At 38.3% G+C, this 19,656-nt stretch overlaps 1 protein-coding gene across 3 annotated transcripts in view; it reads right to left on the bottom strand.

The window, feature by feature from the left end:
• Window positions 1-19,656, bottom strand: part of LOC115429514 (poly [ADP-ribose] polymerase tankyrase-1) — a 158,385-nt gene that overhangs the window by 92,680 nt on the left and 46,049 nt on the right. For 2 of the 3 annotated variants that reach the window (XR_003936795.1, XM_030149037.1), the window contains exons 5-6: window positions 6,773-6,809; window positions 577-652 (exon numbers count right to left, since the gene is read on the bottom strand). Coding sequence is in view for 2 of the 3 variants with exons in the window: in XM_030149037.1 (XP_030004897.1) it covers window positions 577-652; window positions 6,773-6,809 (113 nt within the window). In the remaining variant the exon portion in view is untranslated. Of the gene's footprint in view, window positions 1-576; window positions 653-6,772; window positions 6,810-7,084; window positions 7,296-19,656 lie in introns of those variants that run through there. The other variant, XM_030149038.1, reaches the window with a different exon arrangement.

Here is a 19,656-nt window from a genome sequence, read left to right on the forward strand (position 1 = left end):
AATTTCAAATGCAATCTTCCAGCAACATTCTAGAAATAATTGAATATGTTCAAGTAACCTAAAGCACATGCTGCATTCACTATATTTCTCATTTTCACAGTACTCTACTTACAGTTGTACAGCTCCATCTAAATAAGAGCTGTTGTTACTGAAGCTGAAACCAGCCCTTGTCGGTTGTTATTTGCTCTTACTATCCATATAACACTCTTCTGGGTCTGTCATGCTTAGAGATAGCTCTTTTACTGTCCCTGGGTATGACAGCGTGTTGTGTGCTGCCACGCACTGCCATTGTTCAGCATGAGTGCTAATTTATTCGCCAAAAGGTTTGAGACTCCGTCTATTTATTTAAATGAGTGACAGCCGAGACAGGCTGCTAATGCCTGCTGGACAGGGCTTGGATTATTTGATACAACCGAGGCCCACAGCTGCCAATAACACCATTTGCTTTACGTCTTTAAGCACCAGTTGCTTTTGTAACCCTAATGACTTTCCCGGGGTTTAATCAAACAGAAAATTGCAGTGATGAGTGGTGTATCTGCATCTTTTTAACCGTGTATGCGTATAATGTGCTCCTACCTTGCGGCCGTCACTCGCATGACAGTTGACGTTTAGTGGAGTAAGCAAGGCCATCAGCTTCTCCTCATTCCCACTCCTGCAAATACACACACACACACACACACACACGTTAGAAGGAAACCATCCACCACAGAGGATTAGCACTTCGGCTCAGCAGGAGAGCGTCGGGGGTGAAAATGAGGAAGAATGAGATAAGAAGTATAAGACTGAGGGGGAAGAAAAGACAGAAACTTCATCTGGAGTTACAAACTGACATAAAGGAATGTTTGTGGTGTTTGTGTGGGTTTTTTTTAGCTAAAACAAGTGTTTAAGGAGGAGAGCTTATGCTGGTGCTGCCCTGGCATTGGATGACCACCAGGAAGTGTTGCCAAGGCAGCAGCCAATCCAACCATCATTGCCGTGACAGCCGTAAAGGAAGAAGCTGTCACAGGAATGAAAAGGATTATTCTTCTATTCTTCTATGTTCTCTATTCTGCCTTTTTCCTTCTACTTTTGTTTTTTGGTCAGGCCTCTCTTTCCTTTTGTTTGTGTTTATATCTTTTGCTTCCTCTCCTCTCCTCCTGGTTTAAACTCTGCATATCAAACCCTCACGCTTCCTGTTTTCCTCTTTTCATTCAACCAAATTATTGGCTTTTAACCTTTTTCTCTTCTCTTCTTTTAATTTCCACTGATTCTTCTCTCATCCGAGCTGTCCACACTTCCTACCCTCTCCTCAGACAGTGGCTTCCTTCCCCTTTTTACTTCCACTGCTCAGCATCTTCCTTTTGCTTTCCCATCCTTTTGCTGAACAGGCCACTTCCATCTGCCAAAACAAGGAGCTTCATTCTAATGCAAACAGCACCTTAGGGATTAAACTGGATAGAATGTTCCTGTGCATTTGTGTCTGTTGTGGTCCAGTAGACACACGGAATTACATGACAGCATTCAGTTCACAAATCAATAAGGAATCACAGATAAGCCAGTATTATACCTGCCTTGTATTTCATATTATCTCCCTGTATATGCATGTCTGAAACGTAACTGTGCTGCAGCCTATTTTAGTCAGGACACTCTTGTAAGGGAGATTTTTAACCTCAATGAGTTTTTCCTGAGTAAATAATGGTTAAATACATAATTAAATCTCATTACTATTACAGCATATACTGATGGATGATCCTTTCCAAGACAATCCCCTATGACACATCACAAAAAATAACACTAGAAAAAAAAAGCAGGAATTAGGCCTATGTATTTACAGGGTATGTGCTAATAAATGGAAGCCAAATTTAAGACTTTTTAAGACCCTTTTCATTGCCAAAGTGGCCTTTAATACCACACATTCACAATATATTAAAATAAATAAATAACACCAATTGCCCTGTAGCTCACTGGCATGTTCAAACAAGAATCAATAATAAGTTGAATTTGTGAGGTTGTCTGGTTATGCCGCTGTGTTAAGAGTCATGTGGTCTGGATGCAACAGAAGTGGATGGTACTTTCACTGGAGGATAACTCAACGAATGAAATGAAAGTCCATATATGACATCCTATCAGTGCTCAATAGTAACTATATTGATATCTATAACCATTAGTATGGTATAAGTCATCAGAATACAGCCCATTATAAGTAAAGCCAAATTTGTCATATTTCAAAAATGTCAAAATTCAAAAATCTAAATTTCTCAAAACTATGAAAAAAGTTAGTAGACACTGTCTTAAGGATGCTACATATATATGTAATTTATTTAATGAATCTGACCAGTAGTTTTGGAGAAAAAGATTGTTGAAATCTTGACACTGGTGACCTTGAGTTTGACCCTTCAAAGTCACTCAAGGTCAAATGAAAGTCCATTGATGACTTCCTATCAGTGCTCAATAGTAACTATTTACATATCGCTAAATATTTCCATGTTATAAGCCATCAAAATATGGCCCAATTTAAGTAAAGACTAGAGGTGTAATGCTACAGAAAAATTTCAATGGTACGTTTCGGTACAGGGGTCTTCAGTTTCATACATTTGATACCTTTTTGGTACAGTGAAGGAGACCAGTGTGTGTGTGTGAGGGGGTTATAAGGGTGTGTGCTCCGCAACTACCGAAACTGTAACTTAACATGCTTCGAACATCCGACCTGGCTTCTGTGCCTCTGTTATACTCTCTGTTGTCATGTTTACACCCCCCCCCCCCCCCAATCGGCACTCCAGCTTCAGACTTGAGTGTTTTGTTTTGTTTTTTGCAGCGGCGCTGAGAATTCTGCCGTTGCAGAATGTATATAGAGGAAACCCCCCATATGGGTTCTGCTTTCAGCCACCTAGCTCATACTGTGTGCGTTGACTGCCTTCTGCTTCAAGCAGTGGAGGGGATCCAGTGGATACAGGTTAGAAGGTGTGAAAATTCCATGTAAGATCCGCCGTACAGGAGAGGCATAGAAACCAGGAGTCAGACGTTCAAAGCACGTTAAGTTTCACTTTCATTTCCGCCAGTTCCTCTACTTGTTGCACAGGGCTGAAAAGCCAGGCCCTCATTGGCTAGCTGTTAGCCAATCAGAGTCAAGCATATTAGCATGTTGAATATTCATGAGAACTGATGCAAATCGAGCTGAGTCTTCCAACAGGCTTTCTATACCACGTTAAAATGGCTTGAAACTTGGTAGCCAAGGCATGTTTTCCACAAAAAAATGTTACAGAGTCCATCGTAGAACTTCAGACATGACCATAAAAAGAATGAAATATGTGTGGCAGGGCATCTTTAAAGCGAGTGTTTGCACCCTTCACATAGGCTATATGTATTAGTTCTATACACCTCCATATTGCGGTTCGGTACAAACGAGTGCACTGTTACGCTCCTAATATCAAGGGCTAAGGAATCGGCCGGCGGCGGCATTGGGGGTAAAACCATTACATCCCCGAAACTTGATTTCAGGGATACAGTTCATAGTTTTATAGTCTTAACATAAAGGTCTACTTGTATTTATATATGAACTCTACATAGGCTAAATTGTTAGAGGCCATCAAGGTACATGTAAGAGATTAGAGACTGAGATTAAGAGATAAATTTGGCCAATAGGCTAATTTATCAATACTAATATCAGTATCACAGATGGCATGCAAAAGATAAATACCAGGATCTATTTGAAAGTTTAGTTTGGATTAGACAGTTTTATTCCTACATAATGCTGGTGGGTATCGTCTGATATTGTAAACATTTTATTTATGATCCTAACATGTTTAGTTCAAGTGTAAGTTAAACCCCACAAACATAAATAATATTTAATTTTGGTCCTTATTTTTCCCCTTGTATACCAGTTACACATTATATACATTATACATCAAATGGGCAAAGGTAACATGACACATTGAATTCAGGTGTTTCATTGCTAATATGCTACGGTGGGCTACAAGATGATCATGGCAAATATAATGTAATTTCATATGGTGATAAACATCATTGCAATAAATATTTTTGATTTTGTCCTTAGAATTGATTTTGTTTACATTGTCATCTTTGCAAACAAAATACTTTTTTGTAATTATAAGTTTTAAATGCCATACCTCCAAATTTCTAAGCTATTTGTCACATTTTTGCAATAAATAACCATTACCACCACCAAGGAGGTTATGTTTCCATCAGGGTTTGTCTGTTTGTTTGTTTGTCTGTTCGCAAGATAACTCAAAAAGTTATGGACGGATTTGGATAAAATTTTCAGGAAATGTTGATACTGGCACGAGGAACAAATGATTACACTTTGGTGGTGATCAGTGTGTGTGTGTGTGTGTGGGGGGGGGGGGGGGCTGATCTGCCTTGGTGGAGGTCTGCGCTCTCAGAGTACTTTTCTAGTTTTAAATCTGTTTTCTTCAACTCTCAGGAAGACAAATCTGCCTTTAAAAGAAATTCTAATTTGACTTACAGTGATAATAACTGACAACAACTGACATGAACATTTGTATCATGATCATATTTCCAATCAGCAGGAATAGGAAGTTCTACAAGGTCTTGGCGTGATGTGTCCCAGTATTTTTGGCCATATCTGTCTTTACAAATCCATTGACATTTAACCCAATCTGAATAAACTCGACTTGACTTGCTTGCTTGTTGTCAGCTGACTGTCGGCCTTCAAGTGACAGATTTGCTTTACTGGATGTAAACCCTTTGGCAGCGCTTGTGCATTTTCCCTCTGTAATACAGCTGCTGTCAAGAAAATTAATGATTATGTTTTTCCTGTCAATGCACAGACTCAATGCATTTGACTCAGGCTATGTAGCACACACATTTTTACAGCTCCTCTTATTATTTTTTCTATAACTGCTGTGCAAGGAAGTTATCTGGGCCACAAATGAAAAAATACAGCAAAAAACAACAATATGCCATAAGCCATGAGTGGGAGTTTTTTTTTTTTTTTTGACCAAACTAAACTGCTAAAAAAAAAACAGTAAAAAAGCAATTCTTCTGAAAAATGACACTGGTGATAAGGCAGTCAGTGGCTCAGCTGTGAGTTCACAGTTCACACTTAAACAGCCCACTGACCCCACAATACACTGAGGTACTGCTGTACTAGGCCAGCTGCCTCCTTGTGTGTATGTGTGTGCAAGCTTAGAAGAGAAAGAGGGATAGAAAGAGAGAGGCTGTTGAGGCATTGAGCGCTCAGCCACCCACACAAAATAACAAACGAGAGCTATGCCATTTCCACATGCGAGATAGGGAAACACAAAAGCACATGCACTGACACAAGCATGGACAGGCATAACCCATGTGTATGTAGCATGTAGCTTTAACATGCAAGTGTCTGTGATGCTGAAACATCTATCGATTCGAACGGAGTCATTTATGTGTAAATAGTCACAGAGAGGATGATAGAAAGAGGGACAATGAGTAATAATACTGGTCTACAAACCAGAATAACAGTACATTTGAGTTGCTAATACAGACAAATTAAGTCATCAGTGTTGTCTATAGTTTTCAAGATACAGTATTGGGTTAAAATGTAAAATTGCATGAATTAAAAAGAGAATGGACTCAAAAATGAATGTTTGCTACTTCAACACACTACAAATAATAATAAACTCACTTTATAGTTTCCTTCCCAAGTGACACATAAGATAACCTTTATGTTTATTTGTTCGCCAATTCATCTTAAAGTGTTTACAGACTCGGCATATTTTATCTCTGAAGCAGATAATTTACAAAAAAAGGCATACTAGTATCATTAATTCATTCCCTCTAGTGTAAGACTTATACATCGACTAGATAAATGTACATAAACCTATGAATATGTAATAACACTTTATATATATCTTGAAAACTTTAGACAATCAGCACTTTTGTTGTTTGCTTTCCAATTCATCTTCTGCAAGTATTTAAAATTTAGGATATTTCATCTCAGACCAGATTATTTCCAAAAAATTATATACCAGCATAAACAATTTAGCACAGGGAGAGTGTAGCAACATGACAGATGAAGTGTAACTTCAAAGAAAACTGAAGGTGGAAGAAATGACAAAACTCAAGCAGAAGTAGAGAGAAAATTCGCCAAACAGTGAACAAAGCCAAAGAGAGGAACAAACCAGGAGGAGGGAGAAGAAAGGGAACCACACAGAGAAGCGAAGTAAACATAGAATCAAGGAAGGAGAGGAAATAAGAGGGATTATAGAGCACCAGAAAAGGAAACGAAAGATGAGCAGAAAGGAGAGGAGGGGGAGAATGACAAGATAAGGAAGGGAAGAGGATTGAAGTTAGTACAAGGGGAAAGGAGACGAAATAGGAATGAGAAAAAGGAAGAAGAGGACCGGAAATGAGAGAAAAGAGGTGGAAGCGAGAGAGGAGCGTGCAAGACAGCGAACGAGAAAACAGGAAAATACAGGAAATGAGGAACAAGAGAGGAGCTGAGTGGAAAGAGAAAAATAAAGAAATAAATACAAGAAACGACAGAGGTGGATGGGAAAGGAGCTGTCTTTGTTATCACATAGCAGTAGATGGATGGAGGGTGAAACCAAGGGACGTGGAAAGAGGAGAAAAATTGCAAGAAGGGAAGGAGATGGAGAGAAAAGAAACAGAAAAGGGAAAAAAAAGTAAGGCAGGAAAAACAAAGCAGGAGATGAAGACGGAAAAAACGGAGAAGAAGAGGAAAGATGTCACATGTCACCAAGTGGGAAACGGCGCGGGGAGGAAAGATGAAGAAACTAAAAAGGAAAACAAAGAGCATGCTGAGTGTGGTACTCACCTCGCCGCCTCCAGCAGCTCATCCTTCTTGTATTCACCTAGATGGTTACAGAAGATCATGGTGTCAGACAACTGGCTACAAATGCACACTGACCACACGCACACACACATGACACACACACACATATACACACACACACACACAAAGACACACTAACACACAGAGGAAGGATCCGCTTATCTATCAGTCTATCTATCTATCGGCTGAAGTCACCATCTCTCTTCCTATCTCTCCTCCTTCCTTCCTTCATTCCTTCCTCCCCCCTCCTCCTCCTCCTACTCTCTTTCTCTGCCATTCTCTCTCAGTGCGCACCCCTCTGGCTCCGGTTGCCGTGACGATGCGTTGCCGGCAGCGACCACAGCACGTTCATTGTTTAGGCGACCAGCGGCGGACTGACACGCGCTCTGCCTCTATCCGTCTGTCTGTGCGTCCATCCCCTCTCTCCTTTGCCGCGTTCGTCTCCCGTCTCCCGGCTGCCGCCACCAACGCCGCCGCTCATGTTGCCAACGCTCCTCTGTTGCTCCCCATCATTTGTGTCCCTGTCTCTCTCTTTCCATCCGTCTCCTTGCTCTTTTTTTTTTTCCTTCCCTTCTCTCCTGTGGGATCAGGAGGCGCAGTTACCATAAAAAAAAAAAACACAACAGAAATAAACAAACCCCTCCCCCTACCTCCCTCAGCCTCTCTCTCCAGCGCTCTGCCTCTCTTAGCCCTGCCCCCCCGCTACTCCAGTCACAACACACACACCTTCCCATATGTGTCTTTTCCAGGGAAACAGACAAGGGAAGGGTGGGGGAAACAGACGCCTTTTTCAGACACTGAGTATGTTCCATTTACTGCCTCCGTCCATCTACATCCATCAGTCTCCACTATTCCAATTAACAGTCAATTCATAGATGATTGCGGACATCAGTGGATCATGGATCTGTTCATTTTAAGTCAAATAGTTTAGTTTGGTTGCTTATGGAAGCATTTATGACTCATAAAACAGCAAGCCCATCTACGTGACTATGAAAATCTGATAACGGAGTAATTAGATAAAAACGCATTTACACATTCTTCACAAATACAATAATGGAAAAACCCTGGTGTGGATGTTTTAGTCCATTATCAGATTTCTTTCAGAGTATGTTCATACATAGCGATGGTTGACTCAAACTTCCTATTATTGTCATCCAATCACATTTGCCTATGTCACTTCCATTTTCTATTATTTCTATGATATGATTTCTTTATTTTATACATGTGCAGATGTAAAAGAATGAAATAAATCAGACAGATATACATGCATGAAAACATCAGAGTACTGGGGAGAAATTTAGGTGTATTAATCTGATTTCTGATAATCAGATTACTGTTGTCATTTGATAAAACATATCAGATTATGCTGTTTACATGATCACTTGAATAATCTGATAACTCCAGAAATCAGATACTGATCAGAGTACTAGTGGCTCAGTAATGCCAATCTTATACTGACAAAACACACTGAGAAGCTGAAATATGTTCATATAGAGACCATCATCATCATTATCACCTTTTATTTATGCTCAAGAAATCAATGAGGATAAGTTATTTGCAGTGATATCAAGTCACAATAAAATAAGTAATGATGCATCACAAAAACAGGTAATAATATCGTAGTAATACAAGGTACAAAAATAAGACAATATGGCCAAAAAAAAAAAAAAAACTGAATCTCATTTATTTTTTCACTGTTACGAACAACGTACAATTTTAATTGTCTATTTCAAGAACTATGAATTTAAGACAAAAACAACTGAAAAATGTGCTACTTCTTCCAAAAACTAGGAGAAATTATTATCAGTTTATATAGATCCTATTTTTGCTGAAGAGGAGAGGTCTCTAGAGGAATAATCTCAATTATTCATGATTTTCAGAAATTAAAACCTCGATTAAATGAGTTCCTTCCATATCAGGGTACGTGCAGGTTTTAAGAAGCCAAACTTATGACCTTTTAAGACATTTTTCAGTGTCTTTGGTTAAACAGCACAGCGGGCCTCATCATTACTGCCTCCAACCTTAACCATGTTGCAATCCAACTCATGTTATATTTCCATTTATTCATGAATAATGTGTCGGCTACTGATGTTCAAACTGCTAAAGCTCATACCTGAAGTCCTCCATGAATGACTGTTGGAGACTCCACTCATTCTGATCTCTGCCATGTTAAAATACTAAACACTAGTCACAAATCTGGCAAATTCTTTACAAAGATTAAATATCATATATTTTATCTGTGAAATTTTTAAAACCTTTGAATGTCAGATTTAAGGATTAATTATCAACATTAAAGATAATCAAGGCCTTAATTTAGGATAATTAACTTTAAGACATTTTTGACTTTTTAAGGATCCGTGGACACTAGTTTAAACCTCTAAACCAGTCATCCTCACTATTTTTTGCATAAGAGCCACATTGGCAGAGCATAGTCAAGGGGGGAGACACTTTTACAACAATATATAAAATCAACCCCAAAAATGAGCATTTCTACACATAAAAAGGAGAAGCAACACAGCCAATACATTTTCAATTAAGCTCACATATTATTTACCTTAATATTGAGATGAACAGAAGTTGGCATGCATGTCCTTGACTTTCTTCATGTTGTATTTGTAGTTTGTCTGTTTTTGATCAGAAATCGATTCATTTTGTGTCCTGTGTATGTCACATTAGCTATCATAAGATGCGAGCTCATGCTGCAATCTGCACTGCACACACAGGTGAGCCGCTATCGTAAACAATGATGGGAGCACGCTACGTTGCCATGTTTGACAGTTACCCCCTTTTTGAAAACAACATTAATTGAGATGAAAGGAGACATTTAATGTGGGTATTTGCATGTTTGATGCATAGTGTTTGTTGTATATTTATGTAGCAGAATATTTGTCTTAAAAATGTATTGTCTATCTTATCATATTGTTCTAAGTTACTGTGCGAGCTGCCAATTCAAGCTTGACGAGCCATGCGATGAGTATGACTGCCCTAAACAGTTTACTATGCACATATAATGAAAACCCACAGTGAATCAGATTTGCACACCAAGTGGATATAAGTATATACTCTGTCATATTTTATAAAATAGACATCAATTTAAATACAAGGTTCATACACATTTTTCAAGATCAAATTAAAGCATTTTTCAAGCACTTTTAAGGGTCATTTTCAAATTTTTCCAGCACAGCACCTTATCACTGGAGTCAAATACATATCTATAGGAATACATATACTCTAGATTATTGTCTTCACTTTTTATCACAACGATGTACATCGTACTATGCTATAATCATCTAAAATTTTGTTTCGTAAGTGCAAAAAAGTTTAGAAATTAAAGAAGAACACAAAGTTTTATCTAAAAAAAAAAAGGAAGCCACTTCAGACACACTCGCACCGAGTCAAAGATTAAGATAAAAATGTACCTGGAGTCGACCTGAGAACACCTGGTCATTTTTGATTTTTCAAAATGTATCACTTCTCTGTAAGTAGCTTTGGCCTACCATCTAACCTGGCAGAGTTAATATTAAAAATAAATAAATAAATAAATCACAGAGTTTTTATTTGTAAGCACTTTTCAGACCTTGGAAACACAATGTTGAAATTCAAGCATTTTCAAGGATTTCAAGCACCTGTATGAACCCTGTAAATAAAATCTCACATAAAGAGAAAGAGCTAGACATTTTGAACAGGCACCATATGGGTCAACACCTCTTTTGGCTACAGTTTATTTAATGGCAGTTAGATTTAGTGTTCCTTCCTAAAAAATGTCTGTAGTTTTATATTATATTTATGTTAAATTTGCTGCAGGCTCAGACCGGGTTTAAGGTCTGTGATGAGAATAAATCATTTCAAGACTTTGCAAAATGTAAACAAACCCACCTCATCTTGACTCAACTGAACTGACAGTATCCTCCTTTGACTCAGCTTGTAAAATTGCCAGTAGTTTCTTTTAGAGCATAGTGTTAAAAGTGTGTGTTTTTCTTGTATTTATGGGCTGTAGACATACCCTTAGCTGGGACTTATTGATTTAAAACATCAAATAAAAACAAGCTAACAACCTCTGTAATGTATTTTCTTCTCTTCTCAACGTGTGACAGAGGGGAGAGCAAACTGCAGCAGAGTCCCGCTTCTAGACAGTTAATAAGGTTAAGAAACTGTGATGAAGGCGGTGTTAATCAGAATTAGAGACTCTAAGGGGAAAGTTAATCAATTGATGCTCACTTGGCGTATGCGCTACATTCAATCTCATATCAGTTAGGGCTGTTGATTGATTGTTGACTAATCACACAACGGGACTCCGATGTGTATAAATGGATATTTAAATGTGAAATCACAGAATGAATGTAGAATTAACACAGTTTTTCAACACAGACATGCTCCTGTGGACATCAGATTTCAGCATGAGATGCATATTTTCCATCTGCACAGACAGGAATACTAACAGACCTGCATGTTTAAGTGACAATAAGGGCCATTCGAGTAAACATCAGCTTAGCAATGAGTCATTTCATGTGTACTGTTATAAAACATAACGTGTCCGCACTTGAAAACCCTCGGCCTTTAGTCCATGCCAAAGAGCAGCATGATATAGATACATACAACTGCACGCACCAATGATCCACTCTACAATAACGGTCTCCTGTTTCCCTTTGCAAAGTGAAAGTGAAAGTGAACCAGTCCCAATGTGGTGCATTCTGTTAATAAAGTCCCCCTCCCTAGTAATGCGCGAATTAGCAGGTCAGCAGGTTGGGGTAGGAAGGACATGCCTCTATTATACTATTATACAACGAGCCTCAATCCATAGGCCAGGGGTCCGTCTGAGGGGTTACTGACACACCCCTATAAGCTTTCTCATTCCAAACACCTTGCGAAAATGTCGCTCCCCCACCCCCAATGTGTTCAAAGCTGGTCAAAATAATACTGCGTCTTTTAATCTTCTTGTGCTGCATCACCTGATAGTTTTCATTATAGCTCTGTTGTTAGCTTAGCTCTGTGTTTAGACCGACAACAGCCACAACAAAACCAATAATCTCCTGATTTCTATATGGTTTATGCTGTTGCAGTAAAGATGTTTATCATCCAAACAATGTCAGAACTGTCACAGTTTAGTCTGAACCATGGATCAACAAACGGTAAATTTAGCAAAGATAATATCACTGCATAATTATGCATTTTCCTCACCAGGGGACACTGGCAGAATGACTCATTACTCCCTCTAGTGGCCATATAAATCCCCTAACCATCTGTATGAAGAGATTAAGTCGATGCTTCCAGAATTCAGTACACTGGTATCTTTGATATAACTTCAAAACTCTTTATTCTAAATTCTCTAATGATAATTTCAAGGCACTTTTTTAATATTTGAAAGAAGAAAAATCTACATGTAGCCCCTTTAAATGTGCCGTATTAATCACTAAAGTTAACACCATCATTTTGACAGCACTCACATGATGTCCTTCTCCCTAGTCACAAAATATTCTCTGCTGTGAGGATACTTAAATGAAGTGTCTGTTTTGTGTTTTCACATTCTGCCTTTTCCACCATTGAGGCTTTTACTGTTGAAGAAACTCAATTTGATACTGTAAAGTATATGTAACATTGTTACAAATGGCAAATGAAGGATAATCTGTGCTATTTGGTCAGCAAAACAGTCATAGATAGTTCAAGAGGGAATGGTAGCAGATGTTTGTTTTTTTTCTGTGTCTAACCTAGAGAGACCCACTTTGTAATGTATCTGGAAAAGAAGTGACTCAGGAGATTTTTTTTTTTTTTATGCATGAGTCTGAGATGCAGCACTGCCACCATTTATACAAAACAAAGAGCATGTCTGAGAAGTGTTGGAAAGACAGAAGAATAAAACTGAAATATGGACTGTTAAGAAAAAATATCAAAGAAAGACGGCAAAGTAAATGTGACACAGATAAATGGAGAGGCGATGGGGAGGATGGGAAGTGTGTACATGCTGTAAGCAGACGAAGGGGTGGGGTAGGGTGAGGAGCAAAGAAGAAAGGTTACAGAGAAGGGGAAAAAGGGAGGAGGGAGGAACAAAGGATTTGCAGATGAAAGAGAGAAAGGATGATTAGGGATCTGGAAACTGACATGCATGGATTTGACACAGTATAATTGGTGTTAGGGAGGCTAAGGCGGAACAGTCAGGGGAAGAAGAAAGGGGGAGACAGAGAGGGGCAGAGGGAGGCAGCGAAATAAGAAAAATAAGAATACAAAGAGAACGGAGAGGAAGGTAGAGATGGAGATCAAGAAATTAAATAAGATCCTGTGTGAGAGCTGAGATGAGATCATTTCTACATTACACAACTGACAGTCAATCCTCCGCCATTGCTGTTAAAGATGTGTAAATCATTTCATCAATCATCTATTATTCAGCCACTTCTCTGCTCTATATTCATCCTTACATCGGCTTTACAAACAGACCTAATACAGATGTCTTGCGCCGTTCCTTACGGTAGATAAATGAAAGAAACCATGTTCGTGAAGTTGATAAAATAGCGATTGTTCTTCCCCACAGAACTCACTGTGAAAGTTTTAGAAATTCTCAAACCCACGCCTATTTGAAGTCTTTACACTTTCAACTTTACTCAAACTTTAAAAGGGGTCATCACACTTTGAACTTCATTGGTTGAAAATGATGCTTTCATGCTTTTAGCTTTAAGTTTTTTTGATTTCTGTTAGAGCTGGAGCAGCTGAAGTCATCAATCATGTTAACCTTTCCATGCACTTCTGTGACTTTGTTAACAAGAAAATAAAACCTACCACAGATTTTAGCCTTCATACATCTACTTAAAGCAAAACATTGAATGGTGCCTCTTTTCCACTCAAAAAATCCAAAATTTGAAGATTGGCTCTTTTAAGAAAAGAGCCAATCTTCAAGGTACTACTTTTTGTAGGTGATAAAAGCGACTTCCTTCCGATACTATAAGCGCTTTGAAATCTAAACAGATATAAACTAACTCGGCAGTTTCAATTAGACACAAATTCTCAGATCAGTCCCAAAATACACACTAATCTATCTTGTTTAATCTTGCTTTAAGGTCTAGTGTGTAATATTCACAGGGATTTAGGAAGATCTAATTGTGGAAAATGAATTTAACACTCATAATTATGTTTTCATTAGTGTATAATCACACAAAAATGGAAAGCAATATGTTTTGTTTTGTTTTTTCTGCTAGAATGAGTCGTCTCTATTTGCAGAGGGAGTGACCTGCCATGTATGGAGTCAGCCATGAATCTACAGTAGCTCAGAATGGACTTCCTCTTCTTTTTTTCTGTTTTACAGCAGATGACATCCAGCATTGTACATTACTGTCACCCACAAAGGTCATGTCTCCTCAACAAAAGCATGAGAATGGACCCACAAACACCACCTATAATGACTGACTTCCCATCTCTTTTTGCAGTCGCCATAGTTGACAGTGAGGGGTTATTCAGTTTGCTGCAGTCTACAACTTCAGCACTAGATGTCAACAAATCTCACACCCTAAACCTAAACACTACCATAAGAGAGATACATTTATATTAATGCTGTCAAATGATAAAATCTTAATCAGATTAATCACAGGGTTGCTGTGGATTAATTTTGAATAATCTTAATTAAATATCATTCATTTTTAATCTATATTAATTGTTTCATTTTGCATGAGAAAATGGACTTAAGAAAGAAGGGAATATATATGCACTTAACATGTTTGTCGCAAGCTGGGTGACACGTTAGCCAAAGTGCTAGCAGAATCCATGACTAACGTATGCTTTGTGTTAATGTGGTATTTAAAGATGGAAGTGCTTCAGTGAAAAGAAAACTCCTTCCTGCAGGGTGTGCTAAATACTTTACATATATAATACTGTTCCATCTTGGGACCAATGTGCTTTTTAGTGTCTTCCATCTTTATGGGTTGGTTCTGCTGCCTGTCACTACCGGATCAACTGCCCATTTGCACATGCACGACACTAACTCTACTTGGACAAACTGACCCAAATGCATTGGCAGAGACGTTCAGAGTCATTCTGAACTGCAGATGGGTTAATTGTGTTAAAATTTTTAATCAGATTAATCATGATGATTGATTAATCTGCATTAAAGCATTAATTCTGACAGCCCTAAATGTTATAACATAAAAAGCTACTTGAATGGTATTTTAAATACTTCAAAAATTCACAATTTCTAAAAGTTTTAACTCCCACATTCATATTGTTGGAGCTGCTGCCAGAATAAAACACTGTACTGACACAACTCCTTGAGCTGTGGATATCTTTCTAAAGTAACTACAGGTGATGACAGATAGAAGAACCAAACGATTTTACCAGAAGGTTATAGTAACTTCTCACACCCATAAATAATGTGTGTATTCAGAAGGGAATGTTCTGTGGCATGTAAACAAAAGAATGTGAATTCCAAAAAACACTTAAGGGAAGTCCATAGGTGCCGCCAGGGGTCTTAAGCAAATTTATGATGTGAACTTGAGACAGAAAATCTCCCCTTTGTCAGATTCTCTCATCTGTTCTGTACAGTCAATGTAAGATTTATATCCATTTACACAGGGGGAAAGATTAGGCCGAGTACTTTGTCCTTTTGTTCTAAAATCTGCCACTGGCAACCTGAAACACTGAGGCAATGCCATTAGCCGATTTGAGTTGAGCTGGCCGATTCACACTGCTGTGACTTCCTTCCAACTATTCTACCGTCATCTGTTTGTTGTGACTCTTTGGTCTGAAGTAATCATTGAGAAACACTTTAAATCTGTCTGTGACAGAACATGACGGCTCACTCATGGCTAGTCAGACTCAGCTAAATGCATTTAACCTGTGATATAGTAATTATAAGTGATGAAATGTCACAGATAAAAGATTAATCATAGGGCTGGAGGATCTGTGAAATGACCATATGATGAACTTATGAGGCAGAATCACGATCCACTATTTGAATAACAATGTAGATGAGTTATAACCAAACCATACGTTTTCTTCTAGTTTTCTCTGGTTTCTAGAGGCTTAGGCTATATGTGAAGGCATTTAGTTGTTATCTGAAAGGAAAATCTGTATTTTGGCATACATTTATACCAAAATTCTTAAAATATTAACAAAATCTAGATGAAGAAAACACCGGGAGACATCATCGTCAACATTCAGCTGCAGTGTTTCTGTTAATTATCTAGAGTGTGGCGAACTAATTTGTCCCAATGGAGTTTTATAATGAATCAGAAATGTTTTACCATTAGCATAACCACAAAGCATCAGTGTAAATCACACTCACTGCGTGCTGGAGTTGAGATGCTTACAGACTTATGGTAATCCTCTGTCATTATTTCTACAGCAGCAAAATTCATGTTGGTCAAATTCTGCAACTTAATGTGGACTTAGCCTAAGCATTCTTGTGTGTGTTAAGTATTGATATAAACAGACGTACATTTACCAGCCTAACAACCTGTGCTAGTAACATTATGGTACAAACATAGGTTAGTGAAAAAACTGTGCAACATTTTCTGTAAAATACGTTGGTAAATGCATGGACAGCACTGTTATTTATTTATTTATTTATTTGACAAATTTATTACAAAATTATTACAAGCAGTTATTAAAATCAACAACTGATCAACAAAATACATTTCGTTATAAGACGCCCCAGAGGCAGTCCTCAGCTTATAAATGGGGGGGCCTTAAACATCTAATAAGAGACACATTTTACATTATAATCTTTAAGACACCAAATGTTCTGAATAAGTACACAAACATATTTGAAAATACTTACCTATCTACCAAACAATGATTCATTTCCCTTTCTTAAGTCCTATTTTAACTAGCATGTTCCAATATTCTCCAATATTTTAGTAGTAAGACATGGGGTTTTACCAACATAAGCAGAGTTTACATAATTTGTATATCAGCAATGCAGGGTTTTGGGTCAGGCGTATTTTTGACTAGCTCTGTTTGTTTATGTTTAGCTACATTTTTTGCTTTGGTTCATTAGGCCCACCCAGTGACAATTATCCAAACATTGTCATTTTTGAATGATACAAGCTCTACAATTACTCTGAAAAGTAGATCATATACTTAGGGCACAGTCTCATGAGGATAGTCTGGACTATCACACCTTCATTTGTTTGGTTCTATTTCACACTGTCACAATGTCACAAAGTTACAACAGCTGGTCATTTGGGATGGTACTGCCCAAAACAAACACTAAGCAGGAAGAAAAAAAGCATGAGGAAGAAGAAAACCAGGTTTGGGCTGAAAATGATAATCCATCCCCTTCAACTACCTTGTTCATCACAAAAAACTTTGGTTTGTTTCCTCTCTTTGGTTTGCGAGATAGACTGTATGCATTTTCCACCGTTTTCAGCCCAGCCCAAGTTTTCAGGCGGGCTACAGTTCATTTGTTTGGTCCAAACCAGAGTTCGGATGAGCTCTCACAACTGCCCACACAAAGTAGACTATCTGAGGAAACAAACTGTGGTCCACTTAAAGGCCCATTCACTCAATGTTAAATACACATACATATATGGACAGAGCATTCTGTCTGTCCTCTGCATTCATTACATGTGGGTGCTTCTATGAAACTGGGTTCATTTTGGTACCTGGCCAGCTTTTTAGACCCAATAATAAAAGAGAAATTTAGACATACAGTATTTCCCCCCAGGATGTACCTAATGATGACCTCAGATAAATGAAAAAAAAAAGTATACTCTTGCTCTGAGCCATCCCAAAATGAATGAATTTTTAATCAAATATCAGGGCCAAAAATAGGACCAAAACTGGGACATGAAAAGCTACCTAGGTGTCAGTACATTTTATCTTGATAACACAGCTTGAAATGGTCTTATATACCATTATAAATAAAGACACTGTGTTAAATTTGATGATCCTAGTGGTTTATCTAATCCAGACAATCCATGAATTGGCAGTCTCATTCCAGGTTTCATGTGTAACCCATCGTGTCCACTCGTGTTACATGTGGAACCTGCCCAGTTAAACACATATAAATCATGAGTGATTTTGCAACAGCGGCCATTTTTGTGAAACACTCTGCCTTGCATACTCTGTTTTTCAGCTTTTAGGGTACACATGTGTAACAGGCAGGGGAGTGAGGCAGCAGGCAGGCAGGGCTGTGATGCTGCTAGTTGTAAGGGGTAGTCAGCCACAAAAAGTAAAAATTTGGATCAAAATGTAGTTTTCAAAGAGTGCCATCCAACCATATAATTTTGACTGAACTTCAGAAGAATAGAGGCTTGATGTTGTGTAGACCTATATTGCCAGCACCTTGCCCCAAGCCTCTGACTGCCTAACAATTTCAAAGAAGAATCAAGAAAAATGCTACAAAAATGGTGCATTTAACTTTTCAAAGTGAGAATTTTGATTAAAGTGTAGTTCTCCAAAAGCACTTTCAAAATATATAACTTTCATAATAGAAATTTTACTTTTAGATATGGAGAAATTCATCTGCAGCTGAGTATGGCAGAATGACCTTCTCGGACCGACTGGCAGTTACACACTATGAGAATCCTAAAGGTCCCTGGTTTACCCAGAATACAGGCATCTGTATCAGTGAAATTGTACACAGAGTTGGTTTAGACAAAGTACTTCCAGACTATCAAATCCATGTGTCTTTATCTGTAAATTGGTTGTCAGGGTGATGGCCAGCTGACCCAAGGGGTCTGGACTAGGGATGTAAACAATTAATCGACTATTGATTATTTGTCGATAAGAATTTGCTCGATTAAGTTATTAATTGTCAGTTAATTGTCCTTTTCCGCCCGTCCACACCTGTCCGAAGGCTGCCGGTTTGTCCACGTTGCAACGCCACGGCTGGGATAGCCAGTCATTGAACCTGATCATGGCGTTGATGAGTTAGAATGGCTTTAGGGACATGATGGAGCCAAACACAGACCGGCCTGTCTGTTTGTGGTGCACCCCCGCATAAATACATGCACAAATGCGGGGTCGGTATCAGATCAGAGCATTTTCCCTGGAGGTTGCTCTAGTAAATGGTCAGTGAGACAGAAGTTCAAAACATCCTCCAGGCTCCTGATCCAGGCCACAGGTATGCCAAACAAAAACACATGCATAATCATTAAATGCTCTGCAACTAGAGAAACGATGCAATGCACAAAACCATTCAAACCAAGAAAACATCTGCAAACGAAAGTGCTCCAAACCTGTAGGGGGCACTGTCAGCAGAACAGCTCAATGTAGAGACACAGGATAGAGAGAGAGAGAGACGGAGAACAGCTGACTGACAGAGTTTCAAACTACAGTGGGAGCAAATTAAAGTTACGGCGTAGCGTGGTAATGTGACTTTTATTTGATTATATTTGACACTAGTCTGTTCTATAAACACTGGCTGGCTGCAGGTTTGGAGCACTTCTGTTGTAGTGACTGGTTATGCAGTGTTTTTTGTTTGCAGATGTTTTCTTGCTTTGCATCATTTCTTTATTTGCAGAACATTTGATAATCATACATTTGTTTTTGTTTCTTGCAGCACATTTTTTCATATGCACCACATTCCACTTTTTGTACCTCATTTAGACTTGTGTTTGAGTTTGTGAATTTGCATTGTTTCTGTACTTGCAGCTGTTTTCTCTAACTGAGACGCACTGGACCGTTGCAATGTGTGTGGCCCTTGTCGGCCACCGTAAAAAATAATATAAAAATGTATTTTATCTGAAAAATAGCTTCTCTTTTATCTCAGTAGATAGATAGATAGATAGATAGATAGATAGATAGATAGATAGATAGATAGATAGATAGATAGATAGATAGATAGATAGATAGATAGATAGATAGATAGATAGATAGATAGATAGATAGATAGATAGATAGATAGATAGACCGACCAAAGTGCTTCCAAACTTGTTTCATAA

This window comes from Sphaeramia orbicularis, chromosome 12 (assembly GCF_902148855.1).
Source record: "Sphaeramia orbicularis chromosome 12, fSphaOr1.1, whole genome shotgun sequence".
In the NCBI taxonomy this organism is placed as follows: Eukaryota; Metazoa; Chordata; class Actinopteri; order Kurtiformes; family Apogonidae; genus Sphaeramia; species Sphaeramia orbicularis.